Source organism: Amphiprion ocellaris, chromosome 10 (assembly GCF_022539595.1).
Source record: "Amphiprion ocellaris isolate individual 3 ecotype Okinawa chromosome 10, ASM2253959v1, whole genome shotgun sequence".
NCBI lineage: Eukaryota > Metazoa > Chordata > Actinopteri > Pomacentridae > Amphiprion > Amphiprion ocellaris.
The window spans coordinates 23,377,652-23,394,847 of record NC_072775.1 but is presented as its reverse complement, the minus strand read 5'-3'; the positions used below and the strand labels follow the sequence as shown (position 1 = coordinate 23,394,847).

Sequence of the window (17,196 nt, the reverse complement as noted above, 5' to 3'; positions counted from 1 at the left end):
TTGTGAAGTCAAAAGTTTTTTTGGGTGAAAGTTTCATCTGCAAAGTAACTATAGCTGTCACATATATGCAGTAAAGTTAAAAAATAATGTAGCACGGCATAGAAAAACTCATATATATACCTATAGTACATTGCCTGTGCATATATCTTTCCATCCAAATGACACCTCATCACGTATTCTGGGTGTATCTTTGTGACTCACTCTGTAAGGCTGAACCCGAGGCAGAAGTGAAGCCTGAGCGAACCTCCACAGTCGGCCCTGGTCTCCTGTCTGAGAGAAAATCAGAGCCTCCTTCCCATCTTCACTCTGCTGATAAACATTCAGCGTCCCCATTCCTTCACCATACATGTGGTACCACAGCTGCACACACGCTCCTTTCCCTAAAGGAAAGGTCAGATGTGATTTCATTACTGAAACATCACAGGGAGTATCACAGGAGCACAGCATTTTCACTATGCACATTTAATTCTTGTAAACTACTTAGACATTAAGTGGGATCAGTGACTGTAAATGAAATACAAGATGCTAGGCATTGGCAAGTTGCTGGAACTGGTGGATCCAATCCTAAAACCACTTTGTAATCAGATGGTTTAAATAAGGCATCTTTTCTTTTTCTATTTCTCATGATTTCATTCACACATACCCGCTAAAGTGACAGAGAGAGCCACAGTACACACACAGTAGCTGCCATACATACAAGACTGGACTACATCAACACACCTGCAATGCATAATAATGCACTAATAAACAAAAGACAATAACAAAACTAACAGCAGGCCTGTCAAACTGTCCAAATACCTAACAACCAACTGTCTGAGGGAAAGAAAAATATACAATGTGATTTGGTTTTATATCCTGACCAATACTGTCTAATGTTGTAAATAATGCATGACTATAAGTAATCATTGAAGATCTGATGACGCATGTATTTAATCTCAAAGAAAATGTGAGAAGAAGTGCATTGCTTGTGCATGTCTATCTGCTAAGGCCGCAGCATTCAGTTCAGACTTGTGCTGTATTGAAAGAAAGAACAGCGACCAGGGTGCTCATTTAGACATGAAGCTGACACGTTTAGATAGTGTGAGATGAACAGACTGAGTGCACGTCTAAAAAGGGCTTCAGAAAAGCTTAAATAAAATTCAAGCTGCAAGCAGCATTGGTCGGGTCTTCGCATCCTTGCTGGTCAGCGAATCCAAGCATGTTCACCAGGTGATGTTGCGACTGAGAGTGTATATTGGTCTATGGAATTCATCAGGACCAGAGTCTGATCACACATATAAAGTCTGAGGCAGATTGGAGCATGTACCGGCCAGTCACACAGCATTTCCTGTGTCATGGAGAATTGTCGAAATTCCTCGGGCCGCCATTTCCACGCCCCTTTTGATCTCTCAAGCTTGGTGTATATCCCGGCCAAATTTGAGCTCTGTTGGGGCTACTCTGTTGACTTTACAGCTTTTGAAATTGTGCAAAAATTGGTCCAAAATTGTCCAAAACATGACACAATTAAAAATGGCTGACTTCCTGTTGGGTTGTTGAGTATATAACATTTGAAAATGTGCAAAAATTGATCCAAAATCATCCAAAACATTACAAATAGCTCAAAATGACTGGCTTCCTGTTGGGTTTCGTGTATTAGTTCAAGAAGCTTTTCTGTGCATCCTGATGCGTTACAGATGTGTACCAAATTTCGTAATTGTAGGTGAAATGTGGTTCAGGGGCTGAATTTTCATAATATTGCAGGGGACTCTAAAGAGCCATTTTGCCAGATATGTGTGTATTTCCCTTAAAATATATATATATTTTTTTTCTGGTCCTTATGTGTGTGCAAGTTTTCACGCGCTGTCAAGTATTTTTAGGGTCTCAAAAATGCATTTCTTTCGTCCGAAGAAGAAAGTATTTCATAAAAACCCATGCGTTACAATAGGTTCTTTGCACCACCGGTGCTCGAACCCTAACAAGAAATAAAAACTGTGGAGACTCTCACCTGAAGGGTACAGTGGTGAAGACATCGCAGCTTTCTGGCCAGTTTGGTCGGCACTTGAGGAAGGCAGGTAGTAGTAGTGACCTGCGGGTGTGTTGGTGGTGTGGTCGCTGTCCGGTCCAGTGTTTGGGTTATGTGTGTAGCCTGAATGTCTGAGCCAGTCAAAGTCATCGGTTGTCTGCTGCTGCCAGTTACAGCTCCCCTCCTCAAAGTCACACAACTCTGTAGGAAAATGTTGCATTTTAAAATCCATATATTTTACAAATATAGAAATTTGCGTAGTAATATCTCGTTTCTTCTCTGCCTGATTGTTTATGTTTGATTGTCCAGTAACTGTTATTTTAGATTCTGTTAACAACTTGGACAACTACTGTTTCTTTTCTACTAAAAAGAGATGCTATTCTATATTTTCTCATTGCTCTGGACCAAAACCAACAGCTCCAAGTAAATTTACTACTTTCAGCTATACAAAATATCAGTAAGTGTGATTGTGAAGCTCACTGATGTGTTTCAAATAGTTTTTGACAGTCATGGTTTGGCAGTGTGGAGTGATATTGGGCACTGGCTACATGGACAATACTTGTGAGTATTGTGTTTCTGGTCTTTTCATGGAATTTGTTCACAATAAGAAAGATATAAAATACAATTAGAGTTATTCTTTAAAGGTCTAAAGCACTTGGGTGCCCAAAAGTAGTAATCAAGACAAATAAATAGGAGAAAGTTACACGTTTTTTCACCTAACATACAAGAATGCATTCAATCTCATACTAGCATGTAGAAAATCCAAATTTATTCACTCGATCGATACACATAGCACACTGAGATGGTGCTAAAAAAAGATCATGGTAATCTAATGAGGAAAATTGCCAAGTGCTTGTTGAAATTGCATCATTGGATTTGTGTTTCTTTTCTCTATGTAACATAGAATGTTAAGGTCTTGATCTAGCTATGTCGCGTTGGTGCTTTAAATGAAGCTGAATTGAAATGAAATTGAATGTATTTGTGATCATTTAAAAATTGATCAACAAAGAATTACAAAACTACAAATCCGTGTGAAATGGATTTTAGGATTATCTCCAGCTTCAGCCTTGTTACCAGAAGCAGGACATGGTCCATGAACAAGCGAGATGTCATCAATGGCTATGTCTCCTGCCTCTCCGCCCACTGTAGCCTCCAGAATCACTTGGTGGACGTTCTGCAAGGTCACATGGCTCTGAACCAGCAGCCACTCATCCCCTTGGTTTCCTGATTTTTGCCACGCCTACAGGAAAGGCAGGAGGTTGATTCACTCATCACAATGAGGATGTGAGGAGGTTTTTGCAACACAGCGTTATGCAGTGAAACTGTGCAGCTTGCAATCGTTATAACTTGCATTAATGTTATTTTGCAATCAGCATTTCACAACTGTGTGAAATGTATAATAACAGAGCCAGAAACCGGTGGAAATAGCCACAAATGTTTCTCAATCACATTCACAGCCGTTTTCAAACACTGCAGCAAAGGGAAGTAATGTGCCCAGACCCTAACAGAATCTTTGATGGAAAAACAGTGGCCTTCTCTGACTTCTGTCATTTGTTTGCTCGATCAAAATTGATGATTGCATGTTGTCTTACCATTGTTTTCTTTAAGGGATCAACTGTCTGTAGAAACATTGTCAAGGAACCCACAGTAGCTCCAAACATGTGGTACCAAAATGTCAAACAGTATCCGTTTTCACCAGCAGGAGGCAGCAGTGAGGACTTGAGCTGGGCCACATTTCCCTTTTCACTTGGTAGGGAGGTCTTGATGTAAAGGTATTTTCCTGTGAACCAAATACAAGAACTTTCTGTTTTTTAAACCCCTCAACAAAATAACACTTCAAAGGTTGCGTATATGTTGTGTGAGGAGTGATTTGCTCCGTCATTCATTTGCATGAATTTAGAAGTTTGAAGAGGTGAAACTGTGAGGAATTAAACAAACAAAAAAAAGCATAGATTACAGAGAATGTAACCAAGTGTTTGGTTGTTCTTTCTGACCACAGTAAATGCCTTATGACTCTCTAGATTTTTCTTGGTTCCCAGGCTTGACATTGCAGCAATACGAAAATGTTAAAGTTCTGATATTCTGCTAAAGTCCAGCTGATCTTGTAATTTATCTAAAAAATCTGCTTTTTTCCTAACAATATCTTTTCAAAGCTAAACTTGAACCTTTTATTTCACAAAGTCATAACAAATAAAATGCATTGCTGTTCCGTTCAATTTGCTGCTGCAGCATTGTTCTCCTGTTATGGCCTGTATGATTGTGTTACTGAGTGTGTATGACTCTGCTTGGCCTCTGTGGCAATTATTTTCCATCACTGGCCACTTGTGATCACAGTGGCTGCTGCTCAACAAAAAGTTAGAAAAGGCTTGCATTTGAGGAAAATTCTAGACACATGCAATAATATAGTTAAAGGTGCAGTCAGTGATCATGTACAGAGATAGTTAACATTTAGCTAGTTAGCATGTTTAGATCCCTTACACACAAATGCGTACAGGATGCACTGGATTAAAGTTGTGCAAATCAGTCTGAAACAATGATTTTCACAAAAAGTGTGCTAGCTTTTTGCACACTTACTATTTAGTTCACACAACATGAACATTTAGTTGTTTCAGAAGTTATGATCTTGAGGAAACTGCTTGTATAAAGTGCTGACCTTCGCCGGTGGTGTGGTCTCCTGCAGGCCCAGTGTTGGGGGTTTCGGTGGGTCCTGATCTGCTGAGCCAGTCCAGCTCATCCTCAGCCCCCTGCACCCAACTACACAGATCCTCTTCAAAAGCACAGTCAGAGAACGACAGAGCTGAGGAGGGAAGAATCCTTTCAGAATGAGCCAACCTCCGTCACAGTGTTAATAAGGATTTAATAATATGTAATTCTAATGAAACTTTACCTGGTGGCTGGTAGGATTGTTCACAGTTTAGAAAAGAGATATCATCCAAAGCAACAACATGGTCTCCAGTAGCGGTGCCCCCCTCAGCAGCTTTATTCACGCTACTGAACCAAACCTGAGAACACAAACGGATTTCGAAAGGATCCTCTAAAACAAAGGAAGCATTGAAGTGTCCTGGACTTAGAGAATACATGCTCTTTCTGTAGACATTCATTGGAAAATGCACTCTACCGTTCAAAAGTTTGTGGTTTTCCATGAAAACTCACACTTTCATTCATGTGCTAACATAATTGCACAAGGGTTTTCTAATCATCAATTAGCCTTTAACAGGATTAGCTAACACAAAGTAGCATTAGAACACAGGAGTGATGGTCTCTGGAAATGTTTCTCAGTTCCCCTATGTAGATATTCCATTAAAAATCAGCCCTTTCCAGCTAGAATAGACATTTACCACATTAACAATGTCTAGACTGGATTTCTAATTAATTTAATGCTATCGTCATTGAAAAAAAAAGCTTTTCTTACAAAAATAAGGAAATTTCTAAGTGACCCCAAACTTTTGAACCATAGCGTATGTGAATATAATAAACAGAAAATGTAATCTTAAGGGACTGAGTCACAGCCACTGCCAGATTGATGAACTCCTCTTGAATGAGATTCAGAAACTGCGAAAGTCGCGTCACATGATTTCCAGCGACATCTCATTCTGTAGGAAGCTTCTGCAGTCTTTGCGATACTCTGCACATTTACTCTCATTGTTTCTTTAAAAGTGCACACATCAGTAGGTCATCTGCATGTAAAGTTTCAAATGTGACTGCTCAGTTGCTGAACAGATGCACGAGCAAACACCTTATAAGGCTGCTGGTGTGGGCCTACAGGCAGATGCTCTGAGGTCCAGCGGGAGACAGTGTTGTGACTGCGTGACCACAGGATTGCTTCACTCCCCTCAGCTTGCTGCATAAGCACTCTGAGTGACCCAGCACTCTCTGCACTGATGTGGAAGTGAAACCTGGGTTCAGGAAAGAAGGAAGGAAGAAGGGGAGAGTGTTAGATTGGTAGAAACATGGGGGAGGTGGGGAGCATTGAGCAATTCATATACTAAAATATTTAACTCCAAATCAAAACAAATATTTTACTGACACCGGGAATCAGATAATCACACCTTGTGGTTATGACTTACAGAATCTGGCAGTAGGGAGATGAAGAAGGGAGTGTGGGACTCTGGAGTTGGGCTTCACTCTGTGTGGACGCTTGACTGAAATTCACTCTCATGTAGTAGCCTACGAACGAAGAAAAACTGAATGAAGAAAGCAGATCTTCAAACATGCTGATTAAGAGGATGGAGTGTAGCAATGGTGTCCATGATATCAACTAACTGTTCAGTCAGTCAGAAGATGATTAGAATTACCCGTGTCTGTGGTGTGATCAGTGGGTGGCTCAGTGTTGTTATTGGCTTTCTGTCTCTGCCACATGGTCTGTCCATCACTGGTGTCAGTCCAGTGGCATTGATCACTCTCAAACGTGCACGGACCTAAAATATAGGTAAATGTAAATAATACTGCTGTAGATAGACACATGCATGAATATGGGTTTACAAATGCATTATTTGGAAGAAAAAAGGGTAACACCAATCCACTATTATTTCAAAAAATACTACAGAATACATTTATATTGAGTCCAACAATAAATGTTATGTTGGTTGCTGGTCTGTGTTAATATAATCAATTGGTTTTGTTGAAATAGAGCCTATAAATTCAAATAATTCTCTTGTTGTAGGTCAGTATGAACTCTGTGTAGATGTATATGCGATTCATTTTGAAGTTATTATGAAGGAAGAGACCATCTGTCTGCATTTCCTCCTTTTTTTAAAAAAAAAAAGAAAAATCAAGCTTTAACAACACAGCCATGCTTACTTCAATAAAACAGAGTGACACATTTGTTCTGTCCTAAAAAACACAATGCAGTTGCTTGGAGCAATGTATAAAGCTGCAATGGAGGATGTAGTTTGTTGTGCTGATTGCATTACAACATTTTGTCTTTCTTATTTATATTATTGTATGGATGAGGTTAAACAAAATTAGAAAGACATTTCTTAGCATAAAAAAACGCAGCCAAGTGACATCAAAAGCTAAAACTTCTAAAAAGAGTTGAATTGACAAACACTGAACGTTGTCACTGGGCTGCACAGTGGATCGGTGGTTAGCGCCGTTGCCTTGCAGCTAGAAGGTCCCCGGTTTGCATCCCGACCTTCCTGGGATCTTTGCATGTTCTCCCTGTGCATGTGTAGGTTTTCTCTGGGTACTCTGGCTTCCTCCCACAGTTCAAAAACATGCTGAGGTTAACTGGTGATTCTAAATTGTCTGTAGGTGTGATGGTTTGTCTGTAAATGTAGCCCTGTGACACACTGGTGACTTGTCCAAGGTGTCCTCTGCCTTCATCCTAAGTCAGCTGGGATAGACTTCAGCCCCCCAACGCCCCTAATGAGGATTAAGCAGTAAATAGATAATGGATGGATGGATGAATGTTGTCACCATCATGAGGGCAGGATTTTCTGCAGGACAATTGTAGTAGACTGCACTAGTTCAAGAGCGTAGAGCAGAGTATATATGTAGCTATAGCTTAATCTCATTTACATGTGACACCAAGAAACCCCATTCTTTCTCAATCAGAGATCATAAGACAAAATCTTATGTACAGCTGCCGTCCTTTTAGGCCCACAATTTGACCCACAGCTTTAAGGTCTTTCTCAAGTTAATGATTAAACTCCCAGCACTCCTTTTGTGGATCAAAGTTAAATATTTAGACATCTTTTTCCATAAAAAAAATCTCATTGTGCCTTAAGTTGGCTTAGATGTCACTCCCTGCATCTCTTTTCATTAACAGAAGCCCAAGCAAAACAGCTCACCTACAACTCTGCTCAAACAATGAAAAACTACTTTGTGCTACACAATTGCAAGTAATATTAATGGTAGAGGTGTCACGGTACACATATTTTTCCAAAAATATTTGGTATAGGCCTTTGGAATCACTCACGTGTACGAAATGAATGCAGCCACTGTAAGTACAGACCTTTATTGTTTCAGTGGAACTCAATTTGAAAGACGTTTCTCTATAGACAGCTTCAGCAAACACCACATGTTGTTAGTTCAGCCCATGTACACAGCACAGCCTTGTAGTTACAGATACATGAAGTCTGCTGTTTGGGAACACTATGGTTTCTCAGCTAACTAGAGTGATGATGGACAAAGAAAGGTAGATCAGACAACACCTGTATGTCAGCATTATTCAACTTCAAGCTGGTTGTATGTCAAATTTACTAACTCATTTGAAACAGCTTCACTCACGTGTGAATATCAGTAGTACATGAAACAAAGTGAGCACAGTGTAAACCCAGCTCCTTGTGGCATTAATGCAGCCTCTTGCTAACAGTTGCTAACAACAACTGTTCTTATAGCAGTAGGTACACAACCGTATCTTGTTGCCAAGAACGCAAGTTTGAAACACATGTTGAAAGTAATTGAGACAACATACATACAGACTTCCCTTAATATTGGTATAATTCAGTCATACATGTCTGGACCAGAAACTAGTTCTGAAGAATAATGATAAAGAAAGTCCCCTGCCTTGGCTTTGTTATGTATAAAGCCCTGGAAGTTTGATTATACACTACTGTTTAAAAGTTTTGTCGTCATGTAGAAATGTCCTTATTTCTGAAAGAAAAGCCTTTTTTCAATGAAGATAACATTAAATGAATCAGAAATCCAGTCTAGACATTGTTAATGTGGTAAATGTTTATTCTAGCTGGAAACGGCTGATTTTTAATGGAATATCTCCATAGAGGTACAGAGGAACATTTCCAGCAACCATCACTATTGTGTTCTAATGCTACATTGTGTTAGCTAATGGTGTTGAAAGGCTAATAGATGATTAGAAAACCCTTGTGCAATTATGTTAGTACATGAATGAAAGTTTGAGTGTTCATAGAAAACATGAAATTGCTTGGGTGAACCCAAACTTTTGGATGATAGTGTATATTTTTGAGACTGTCATCAAAATGTGTAGTTTTAGGGTGGAAATACTCAGCCATGGGGCTGACTGCTTATTTCACTAATCTTGTGTCTTCTAGCATATAAAGAACCGAGTTAACAAGGAAAACTAGATTTTCACCACAAGGGTTCTTAAAACCATCTAGTATGATACATTAAAAATGAAATTTAACTGTGAAGTCTGACTTTCCAGCCTGTTTGAACAGATACAGTGAATGCGACATGCAGCTCTCACCACAGCCGTCCTCGTCCTCCCCCTGGGGACAGTCTGAACCATAATCACACCGTAAGGTAGCCAGAACACACACTCCTCCAGCTGACCGCCAGCAAAAAAACTCACCATCCTGCAACACCACAGCAAGAGAATTAACTGCAGACTTGTTTTGTGGAATACTTCACAGAGTTGTTTTTGCAATGATGAGTTTGCTATGACAGGTATTACAGTTTACCTGACAGGGGTTAATGGATGGAGAAGTGGGTGGGACAGAGGTGGGTGACGTGTCTGGTAGTTTGTTGTTGTCAGGGTCAAATTTACACTCCTTGGAGAAAGAGATCCCATCCAGTGCAACCAGCCCCCTGCGACCTTCCCCAAGCTCATACCTGAAGACAATCTGAGGAGGAGATACACTAGAAACATTGTGACCTCATTTCCACAATGAAAACACACTGAAATGACGGTAATCAAGAGGAAATACTAGCAAGGGGACGGTGCATTCACCCAACAGGTACTTCAATCTTTTGAGTCTTTCACAGTCTTCTTGTTCTTTAGATAAAGCAATTTCTGTTGCCTTTAAGAATTTATACCAATGATTTTAATGTACTCTAAAATCTTGCTGATTGATTTCTTTGTCACATAACAATCTGACATCTTCACGAATGAGCCCAGAGCTACCAGTTAATTACCTGTCTGTGTCTCACTAACCTTGCTGCTGGCTGAGGAGGTGAATGTGACCTCTGCTCTCTGCCAGCTGTAACTCTGTGACGTCTCCCCGAGCCATAACACTCGGTCACCACTGCCAGACTGCACTGTCCTGGACTCTGCTGTCAGTCGGCCTGCAGCATCATCCAGGCTGAAGAAGAAGAACCTTACCTAGAGGTATTGTAACAGTAAAATGAACAGAGAAAAGAAAGGATGAGTGCTTATTAAAATAGTCATGTGAACTGTGATCAACCTGCAGGGGTAGTTAATAATGGACTGCCCCTTGACAGGACAAAACAAGCAGGAGGAAGATAATAAAAGATACAAAATTGACTGTTGCCTGAAAGAAGTAAATAGATGCAAAGAAAACAATGCTGAAATGGGAAAGTTAAAGACTAAACAGAGCCAACAGAGAAGTTACACTGTTCACAAATGCATGGTATTAGTATTTATTCTGAGCTTCCTTTCCATTCTTTTAATGTCATCTGTATTGGATTAAGCTTTTACCCATAATGATAAAATGTTTTCTAAGTGCACCTATTGTTGTTATAAGAGTTTATGCAGATTCATTTCCAAATGTCTGTTTTATTGTTACCCCTCATTGTGATGTGGTGGTTATTTGTTGGATGTTTTGACCTGTTTGATTACTATTTGTTGTGGTTTGATGTGTATTCTTTCCGATTTTAAATTTTCACCACCCAAAATTGTGAAACACTGACTTGTTAGCAATATTTTAAAAATGTGGTGGTGTTTTGCTGGTGTTCAACTCACTGTACAGTTTAAGCTGGGAAGCAAAGTCTTGGAGAGAATCTCTGATGTCTGGCCCTTCATATTCAGGTGAGTCCCAGGTATAACATAGTGACCTATTCAGTAACAACAGACAATACAGTTTATAGGTAAAGCACAACATTAGTGGACTTATTAGTAACTAAGAGCTCTGACTCTTGTACCTGCGGCAGAGTTTTGGGTGTGATCTCTGGGAGGTCCGTGGTTGGGCCAGGCTTCCTCTCCTTTCCGATGCGTCCATTCAGCTCCGGGTGTGTCCACGTCGCTCTCCGCCCAGGAACACAGGCCTTGTTCAAAGCTGCAGCGCTCCACCACGCCTTGTTGCTCTACATTGTTAGCAGATAAAAGGCAACATCCATCCATTATCTATACACGGCTTAATTCTCATTAGGGTCGCGGGGGGCTGGAGTCTATCCCTGCTGACTTAGGGTGAAGACAGGGGACACCTTGGACAGGTCACCAGTCTATCACAGGGCTACACATAGAGACAAACAATCAGACTCACATTCACACCTACAGACAATTTAGAATCACCAGTTAACCTCAGCATGTTTTTGGACTGTGGGAGGAAGCTGGAGAACCTGGAGAAAACCCACACATGGACAGGGAGAACATGCAAACTCCATGCAGAAAGATCCCAGGAAGGCCAGGATGCAAACTGGGGATCTTTTAGCTGTAAGGCAACATTGCAAACCACCGATCCACTGTGCAGCCCAAAAGGCAACATGAAGTTGGCAGTTATTTATCAGTCTGTCACCAGATCAAATATGACTAGAATTGTATTTAAAAACATTTAAGTGATATGAAATTATTTATTAAAAAGTCTTACTTCTCATCGAAAAACACAACAATTTGCTTAACTTTTGTGTTTTGGGGAAAAAAAATCATTAGAAAAAAATGTTCAATAAAACAAAGTGCCAATAACTACTCTGTTTTTGTGCCATAATTACAGATTTAAAGGTCCTATACAGTAAAAATATTTTTTTTATTGTGTTTTGTGGTTGTAAGTGTTGAGGTGTAAAGTAATAGTTGTTAAGCTATGAACACATTTACCTCTGCCACTTGTCATTTCCACCACAACTAGATAGACTCTCAGTTTTACAAGTCTGTAAGGATTTTGCTGAACTGCTACCGGGAACTAACGATTGTCTAGTTTGTATGTCTTAAGCTCTGCAGGGCTTAAAACATACAAACCCAGACATCGTCTCACAAACTCGTGAAAAACAACCCTGTGAATTTGGCGATATTTCCAGGTAAAAGGGTCACTCTGAGAGAAAAGATGAAATGACAAAAAATCCTGGCCTCACACACACATAAATGTCTGTGTTGACTGCTGTGGGCTGAACGGTTTTGCTCTATTTCGTCAATCACAGACACAGAGCATCTTCTTCTTGAAGGGGACGTTTCCAGCAGTAGCTCAGCTACATTTAAAACTACAGACACTGAAACAGCCTGTTTAGAGCAGAACTAAAACCATCAGTTATATAGTCATGTTAAAATGAGCCATTTTTTGGAATATTTTGACCTGAAAATGTAAAGACACATTCTGGAGACACACGAGACTCTACATGTTTGATTAAACAATGCCCAATATGGGACTAAATGAATTGTACATGTCTAGGTTTTTATGCTGTTTGATAAAGGGGAAACTTACAAAATGAAGCATAGTGTACAGGCCTTATTTCAATTATTGTAATGGCAGATAATCTCTCACCACAGTTGTTCTCATCAGACCAGTCTCCACAGTCGTCACTGAAGTCACACACATGGTTGGGATCCACACATACTTTGTTGTTGCACATGAACATGCTATCAGGACACTGCGGCTGGGGCTCTAAGAAGGAACCCAAAGCATTTCTTATGAATCAGCTTGAAAAAAGTAAGTAAATAAAAGACACAGGTTGATCAGAAGGCCTACCAGGCAGGGTGCAGTTGGTGAAGTCCACATCATCAATTGCAATGTGTCCAGGATGGTTGAAGGTCCGGGACGCTTCAAACAGGACGCTGAAATCCTGAGTGACTCGGCCAACTGTCACCTCACCGCGTTTCCACAGATCACCGTGGTTACCAGATAGCCACCATAGTGTGGTGGTCCTGGAGTTCTCCTTCAGCAGCACATGGAGATCTTTTTTGTCTGCAACAGTTGAATGCTGAATGCTCAAACATGCCTGCTGACTGAAAGCAAGAACATGAGATGTTTTATATTGCTGACACATACACTTGCAAAAGCAAACATACCTTCTCCATACATGTTGTAGTAGAAATGCAGAGTGCAGGTGGCACTGGCCTGTTTCATGGTGGGACTCTGCAGAGCAGCCGGGCTCATTTCAACATCCTGGTAAGGTTTCACTGCCATATACCAGCCTGGAAGAATCCAATCAGAACTCTGCTGAGTGCGGTGACTTGAGCATACACATTCAGCAGACCATTCTGCTTCTAGACAGGACTTTCAGAGTACCCTGATTCCAATGCAGTAGGACTAAAACATCCTTTGTTTCTTGTGCACAGGCTTGCTTAATATGCACATGTAAGTTTATCATTTGAGAGACTGTTTGGGGTATTGTTGTGCTCTGTATGCAGCATGTCAGAGTAATATTTAGTCTTTTCTGTTTTTATACTTGTGTTTTTTGTTGTAGATTTCATGCTTATCATAAACATTAAATCTGAGCCTTCCCATCCCAAACCAGAGTAAAACAAGGATGTGGAATCTGTGGCCAGCATTATCCATTAAACACAAGAGCAACTACACTTTATTATTTAGCTTCTTTTACCCTTGTAACAAACGTCATAATAATAAAAATGATAATCAGACTAGCTAAGAGATAGAAGCTTATGTTTGGATTTGCATTGATCATGCTTTGCCTTTTAGAATATTTTGTATTTTAGACTTGGAGACCATTTTTCTGTGTCTTCTGTATAATAATAATAATAATAATAATAATAATAATAATAATAATAATGGATTAGATTTATATAGCGCTTTTCAAGGCACTCAAAGCGCTTCACAATGAATCCATTATTCATTCACTCACACATTCTCACTCGGTGGTGGTAAACTACATTTGTAGCCACAGCTGCCCTGGGACAGACTGACAGAAGCGTGGCTGCCAATCTGCGCCTACAGCCCCTCCGACCACCACCAACATTCACACGCATTCATACTGCAGTGTGAGTAGCAGCACTGGAGGCAAGGTGGGTAAAGTGTCTTGCCCAAGGACACAACAGCACATGACTAGGACAGAGCGGGAATCGAACCGCCGACCCTTCGGTCATTGGACGACCCGCTCTACTACCTGAGCCACAGCCGCCCCAGTATAACTGGATAGCAGTCCAGCTGCAGCTAATCTGTGCTACACTGGTTTGTGTGTGGCCTTACCCAGTTCAGAGCCCAGTGTGTGGTCCACAGACGGACCAGTGTTCCCAGTAGCATTCCTCCCTTTCACCCACTGAAGCTGGCCAGCACTGATGTCCTCCCAGTCACATGTGCCATTTTCGAAAGAACATCCCACAAATCCTAAACTTGTTTCATTCACTATAACAATAAGAAAACAGCATACATGTTTTTAGTACGAAACATACCTCAGATTAAATAACTGTCCAAATGAAAAAAAAATACACGCAAAAAGCAGCACCTTGACAAGGGCCTGATGTTAGACTGATGCTGTCGATGGCAATAAATTCTCTGTTGTTTGGCTGGGCCTTGATCAACAGCTGTTGTTGAGACGGTATGTAAATATTTAAAAAAATTCCTTTCTTACATCACTATTCTGATTTACTATGAGCACTAATTCAGTCTTGGATTACCTGAAAAGGTTTGGACGTCTCTATTGACTGAGAGAATCTGCTCCAGTTGTTCCCACTGCTGTTACTGTGGAACATCAGATGATCCTCTGATGGCTCTGAGTGTGTGAACACCCACAATGTCCCAGAGTCGCTAACAAACAAGAAGAATGTCAAAAACAACTTTGGTCTAGTCAGTTTGACCAAAAATGATCTTTAGTCTTCACACAGTTCTCCAAAAGTAGCACTTCATATTTTTTCACTGATTCTTGTAAAATGTTACACTTGTGTCAATATAACAAAAAAGGCAAGACTATGAATTCTGAAAATCTTTCACAAACTAGACCTGTCCTTGTTTCCATTTGTTTTAAAATCTTGTGTCTTTAAAATGTTCTATAATATAGTACACAGACTCATCAGCAGGATGTTGCTAGAGGGTTAAAATAAAGCTTCTATGTTCAAAAACTGATATTAAGTCTTGGGTAAAAAGTGAACTCTACCACAGAACACTCTGAGTCTTGCATAAAGTGAAGCAGGTGATTCATGACTGAATGACATTTGTGCACACTTCCTGAGGAAGTCAATGAGGAAACTAAACAGGACAAACAGGATAAAGTGCATCCTCACATTGCATTGTCACATACTGTAGTACTGTAGTGGAAAAAAAGCATTGATTTCACGATTTTTTTTGGCTGACCTGTTATCCATATGGTACCATAAGGTGAGACAGGAGGTGGTGTCTTTCACTTGGATCCATTCAGACAATACCTGTGCTACACTGCTGGGATTCTGGTGAACTGATGAGCTCAGCAACAACCAACCTACGAGCAAAAGGGAAGCAAAAATGCTAAGAATTCTAAGAAGAAAAATGAAGTTGCACACTGTTTTAGGAGATAAAAAGTCTGAAATATGTCATGATAGAGAGACGTGTGTCTTTTGAGGGACTCATTTACAGTGTAAACTATCAGCTGATGATAATTTTGGCTGATTTAATCATAGAAGCCTTAAGTGCAGCCTGATCAAAGTGAGATGGAAAAGATAATACTTTCTGATGATTTCAAAGCCAATTTTTCAGTTTTACATAAAATTTACAGGGATTTTTTTTGTGGTGCAGATATGAGGTAATGTTAGGACATAAGTCAGAGACAAGTGAAGGCAGAGTTCACCTGGACAGATCACCAGTCTGTCATAGGGATACACATACGCTACCGTTCAAGAATTTGGGGTCACAAAAGCAGTTTTTTTTCAATGAAGATAACATTAAATGAATCAGAAATACAGTCTAGACATTGTTAATGTGGTAAATGACTATTCTAGCTGGAAACGGCTGATTTTTAATGGAATATCTACACAGGGATACAGAGGAACATTTCCAGCAACCATCACTCCTGTGTTCTAATGCTACATTGTGTTAGCTAATGGTGTTGAAAGGCTAACTGATGATTAGAAAACCCTTTTGCAATTATGTTAGCACATGAATAAAAGTTTTCATGGAAAACATGAAATTGTCTGGGTGACTCCCAACTTTTGTACGATAGTGTATACTTTCAGTATATCTAAGGTCATACCCTCTGGGGTCTGAGTGGTATGGTCTGTCGGTGGACCATGCGAGCCTCCGTGAGCCAGCACCCAGTCATGTCCATCTCCCGTGGGGATGTTGACCCAAGTGCATTGTCCAGACTCAAAATCACAGCTGCCTGGAGGGCTGCAGGGCCCCTCCCTCACAGAGAAATCATCTATCTTCACTGCAGAATTGGTGCCGTTCACATGGACAGCCCTAAACACTACCTGGAGAACGAGCACAAAAGCTTTAGGATGGCAACCTTCAAGACAAAAAATGCTGTGGAAGAGACAGTTTGATGAGCAGAGAGAAAGGAAGTCATTATGAATAAAGTGTTTTACATAGTACTTTGTGGGTGAGGACACAGTGACCTCTGCCACCTCCCAGCCTGCAGAAGGAGCTCCATGCCGCTGCCAAAGCGCTTCGTCCAACTCAACCGCATTTCGCAGCACATGGACAGCAAGCGTGTTCGAAGATTCTGCAGACAACCAGTACCTGAACAAATCCATTAAGTTAAACATTAACATTAAAATCCGTGCCAAACAGTGGTGTATAAATGTGTGATGGCAGCTTTGGACTCACCAGAAACGTACACACATCTCTGCAGAGGAAGTGAACTGTGGTGTGAGCAGCTGAGCTACCTCAGACTGTGCAGAATCTGATATATTCACAGTCATGTAGAAACCTACAAAAAGGAAAGCCGGTTCTTCAATGCTTTTCTCAGGTAGAGCATGGTTGCAGTTTTTGCTCACTGTAGACTGTACTCACCTCACCTAAACAGTGTGATATTAATTCAATAACTACAACTGAACTGTGAGAACTTTAGGAAAAGAAAATGTCCCATAAGTGCAAAGAAGACAATTTGGATACTTTTTCTTTTCATTTTCAGTACGTACTACAGTTGCACTTAACAACTGTGTACTGAACGTAATGAATGCAGTCTGGATACCTTTACACCACACTTTAAGCTGTGACCATCTTGCAGAGTTATCTATCATATACAATCACTTTTCTGTTGTGTGAAAGGAGCTGTCATCTGTCTGGGCACTCTCTGCACTTCACTATTTATACTAATGCGAGACATCGAGACATATGAACAGAGGACTGTGGGTCAGAAAGATTTTCTGACAGATACATTTATGGTTTAATGTTTAAACACACTTTAAAATGTCAAGTTTCAGTTCAATATTCATTGTGTAATAGATTTAAAATTTA

The 17,196-nt window shown here is 40.3% G+C and overlaps 1 protein-coding gene across 1 annotated transcript in view; it reads right to left on the bottom strand.

The window, feature by feature from the left end:
- si:ch211-106h4.4 (MAM and LDL-receptor class A domain-containing protein 2) overlaps window positions 1-17,196 on the bottom strand; it is a 39,448-nt gene that overhangs the window by 8,748 nt on the left and 13,504 nt on the right. The window contains exons 21-44 of the mRNA XM_055014641.1: window positions 16,564-16,666; window positions 16,323-16,476; window positions 15,989-16,208; window positions 15,118-15,241; window positions 14,445-14,574; window positions 14,273-14,351; window positions 14,017-14,172; window positions 12,879-13,004; window positions 12,559-12,774; window positions 12,355-12,474; window positions 10,805-10,966; window positions 10,626-10,717; window positions 9,858-10,025; window positions 9,385-9,546; window positions 9,171-9,279; window positions 6,298-6,420; window positions 6,070-6,169; window positions 5,739-5,898; window positions 4,890-5,004; window positions 4,656-4,799; window positions 3,595-3,782; window positions 3,077-3,242; window positions 1,985-2,203; window positions 202-380 (exon numbers count right to left, since the gene is read on the bottom strand). Of these exons, the coding sequence (XP_054870616.1) occupies window positions 202-380; window positions 1,985-2,203; window positions 3,077-3,242; window positions 3,595-3,782; window positions 4,656-4,799; window positions 4,890-5,004; window positions 5,739-5,898; window positions 6,070-6,169; window positions 6,298-6,420; window positions 9,171-9,279; window positions 9,385-9,546; window positions 9,858-10,025; window positions 10,626-10,717; window positions 10,805-10,966; window positions 12,355-12,474; window positions 12,559-12,774; window positions 12,879-13,004; window positions 14,017-14,172; window positions 14,273-14,351; window positions 14,445-14,574; window positions 15,118-15,241; window positions 15,989-16,208; window positions 16,323-16,476; window positions 16,564-16,666 (3,515 nt within the window). The remainder of the gene's footprint in view (window positions 1-201; window positions 381-1,984; window positions 2,204-3,076; window positions 3,243-3,594; window positions 3,783-4,655; window positions 4,800-4,889; window positions 5,005-5,738; window positions 5,899-6,069; window positions 6,170-6,297; window positions 6,421-9,170; window positions 9,280-9,384; window positions 9,547-9,857; window positions 10,026-10,625; window positions 10,718-10,804; window positions 10,967-12,354; window positions 12,475-12,558; window positions 12,775-12,878; window positions 13,005-14,016; window positions 14,173-14,272; window positions 14,352-14,444; window positions 14,575-15,117; window positions 15,242-15,988; window positions 16,209-16,322; window positions 16,477-16,563; window positions 16,667-17,196) is intronic.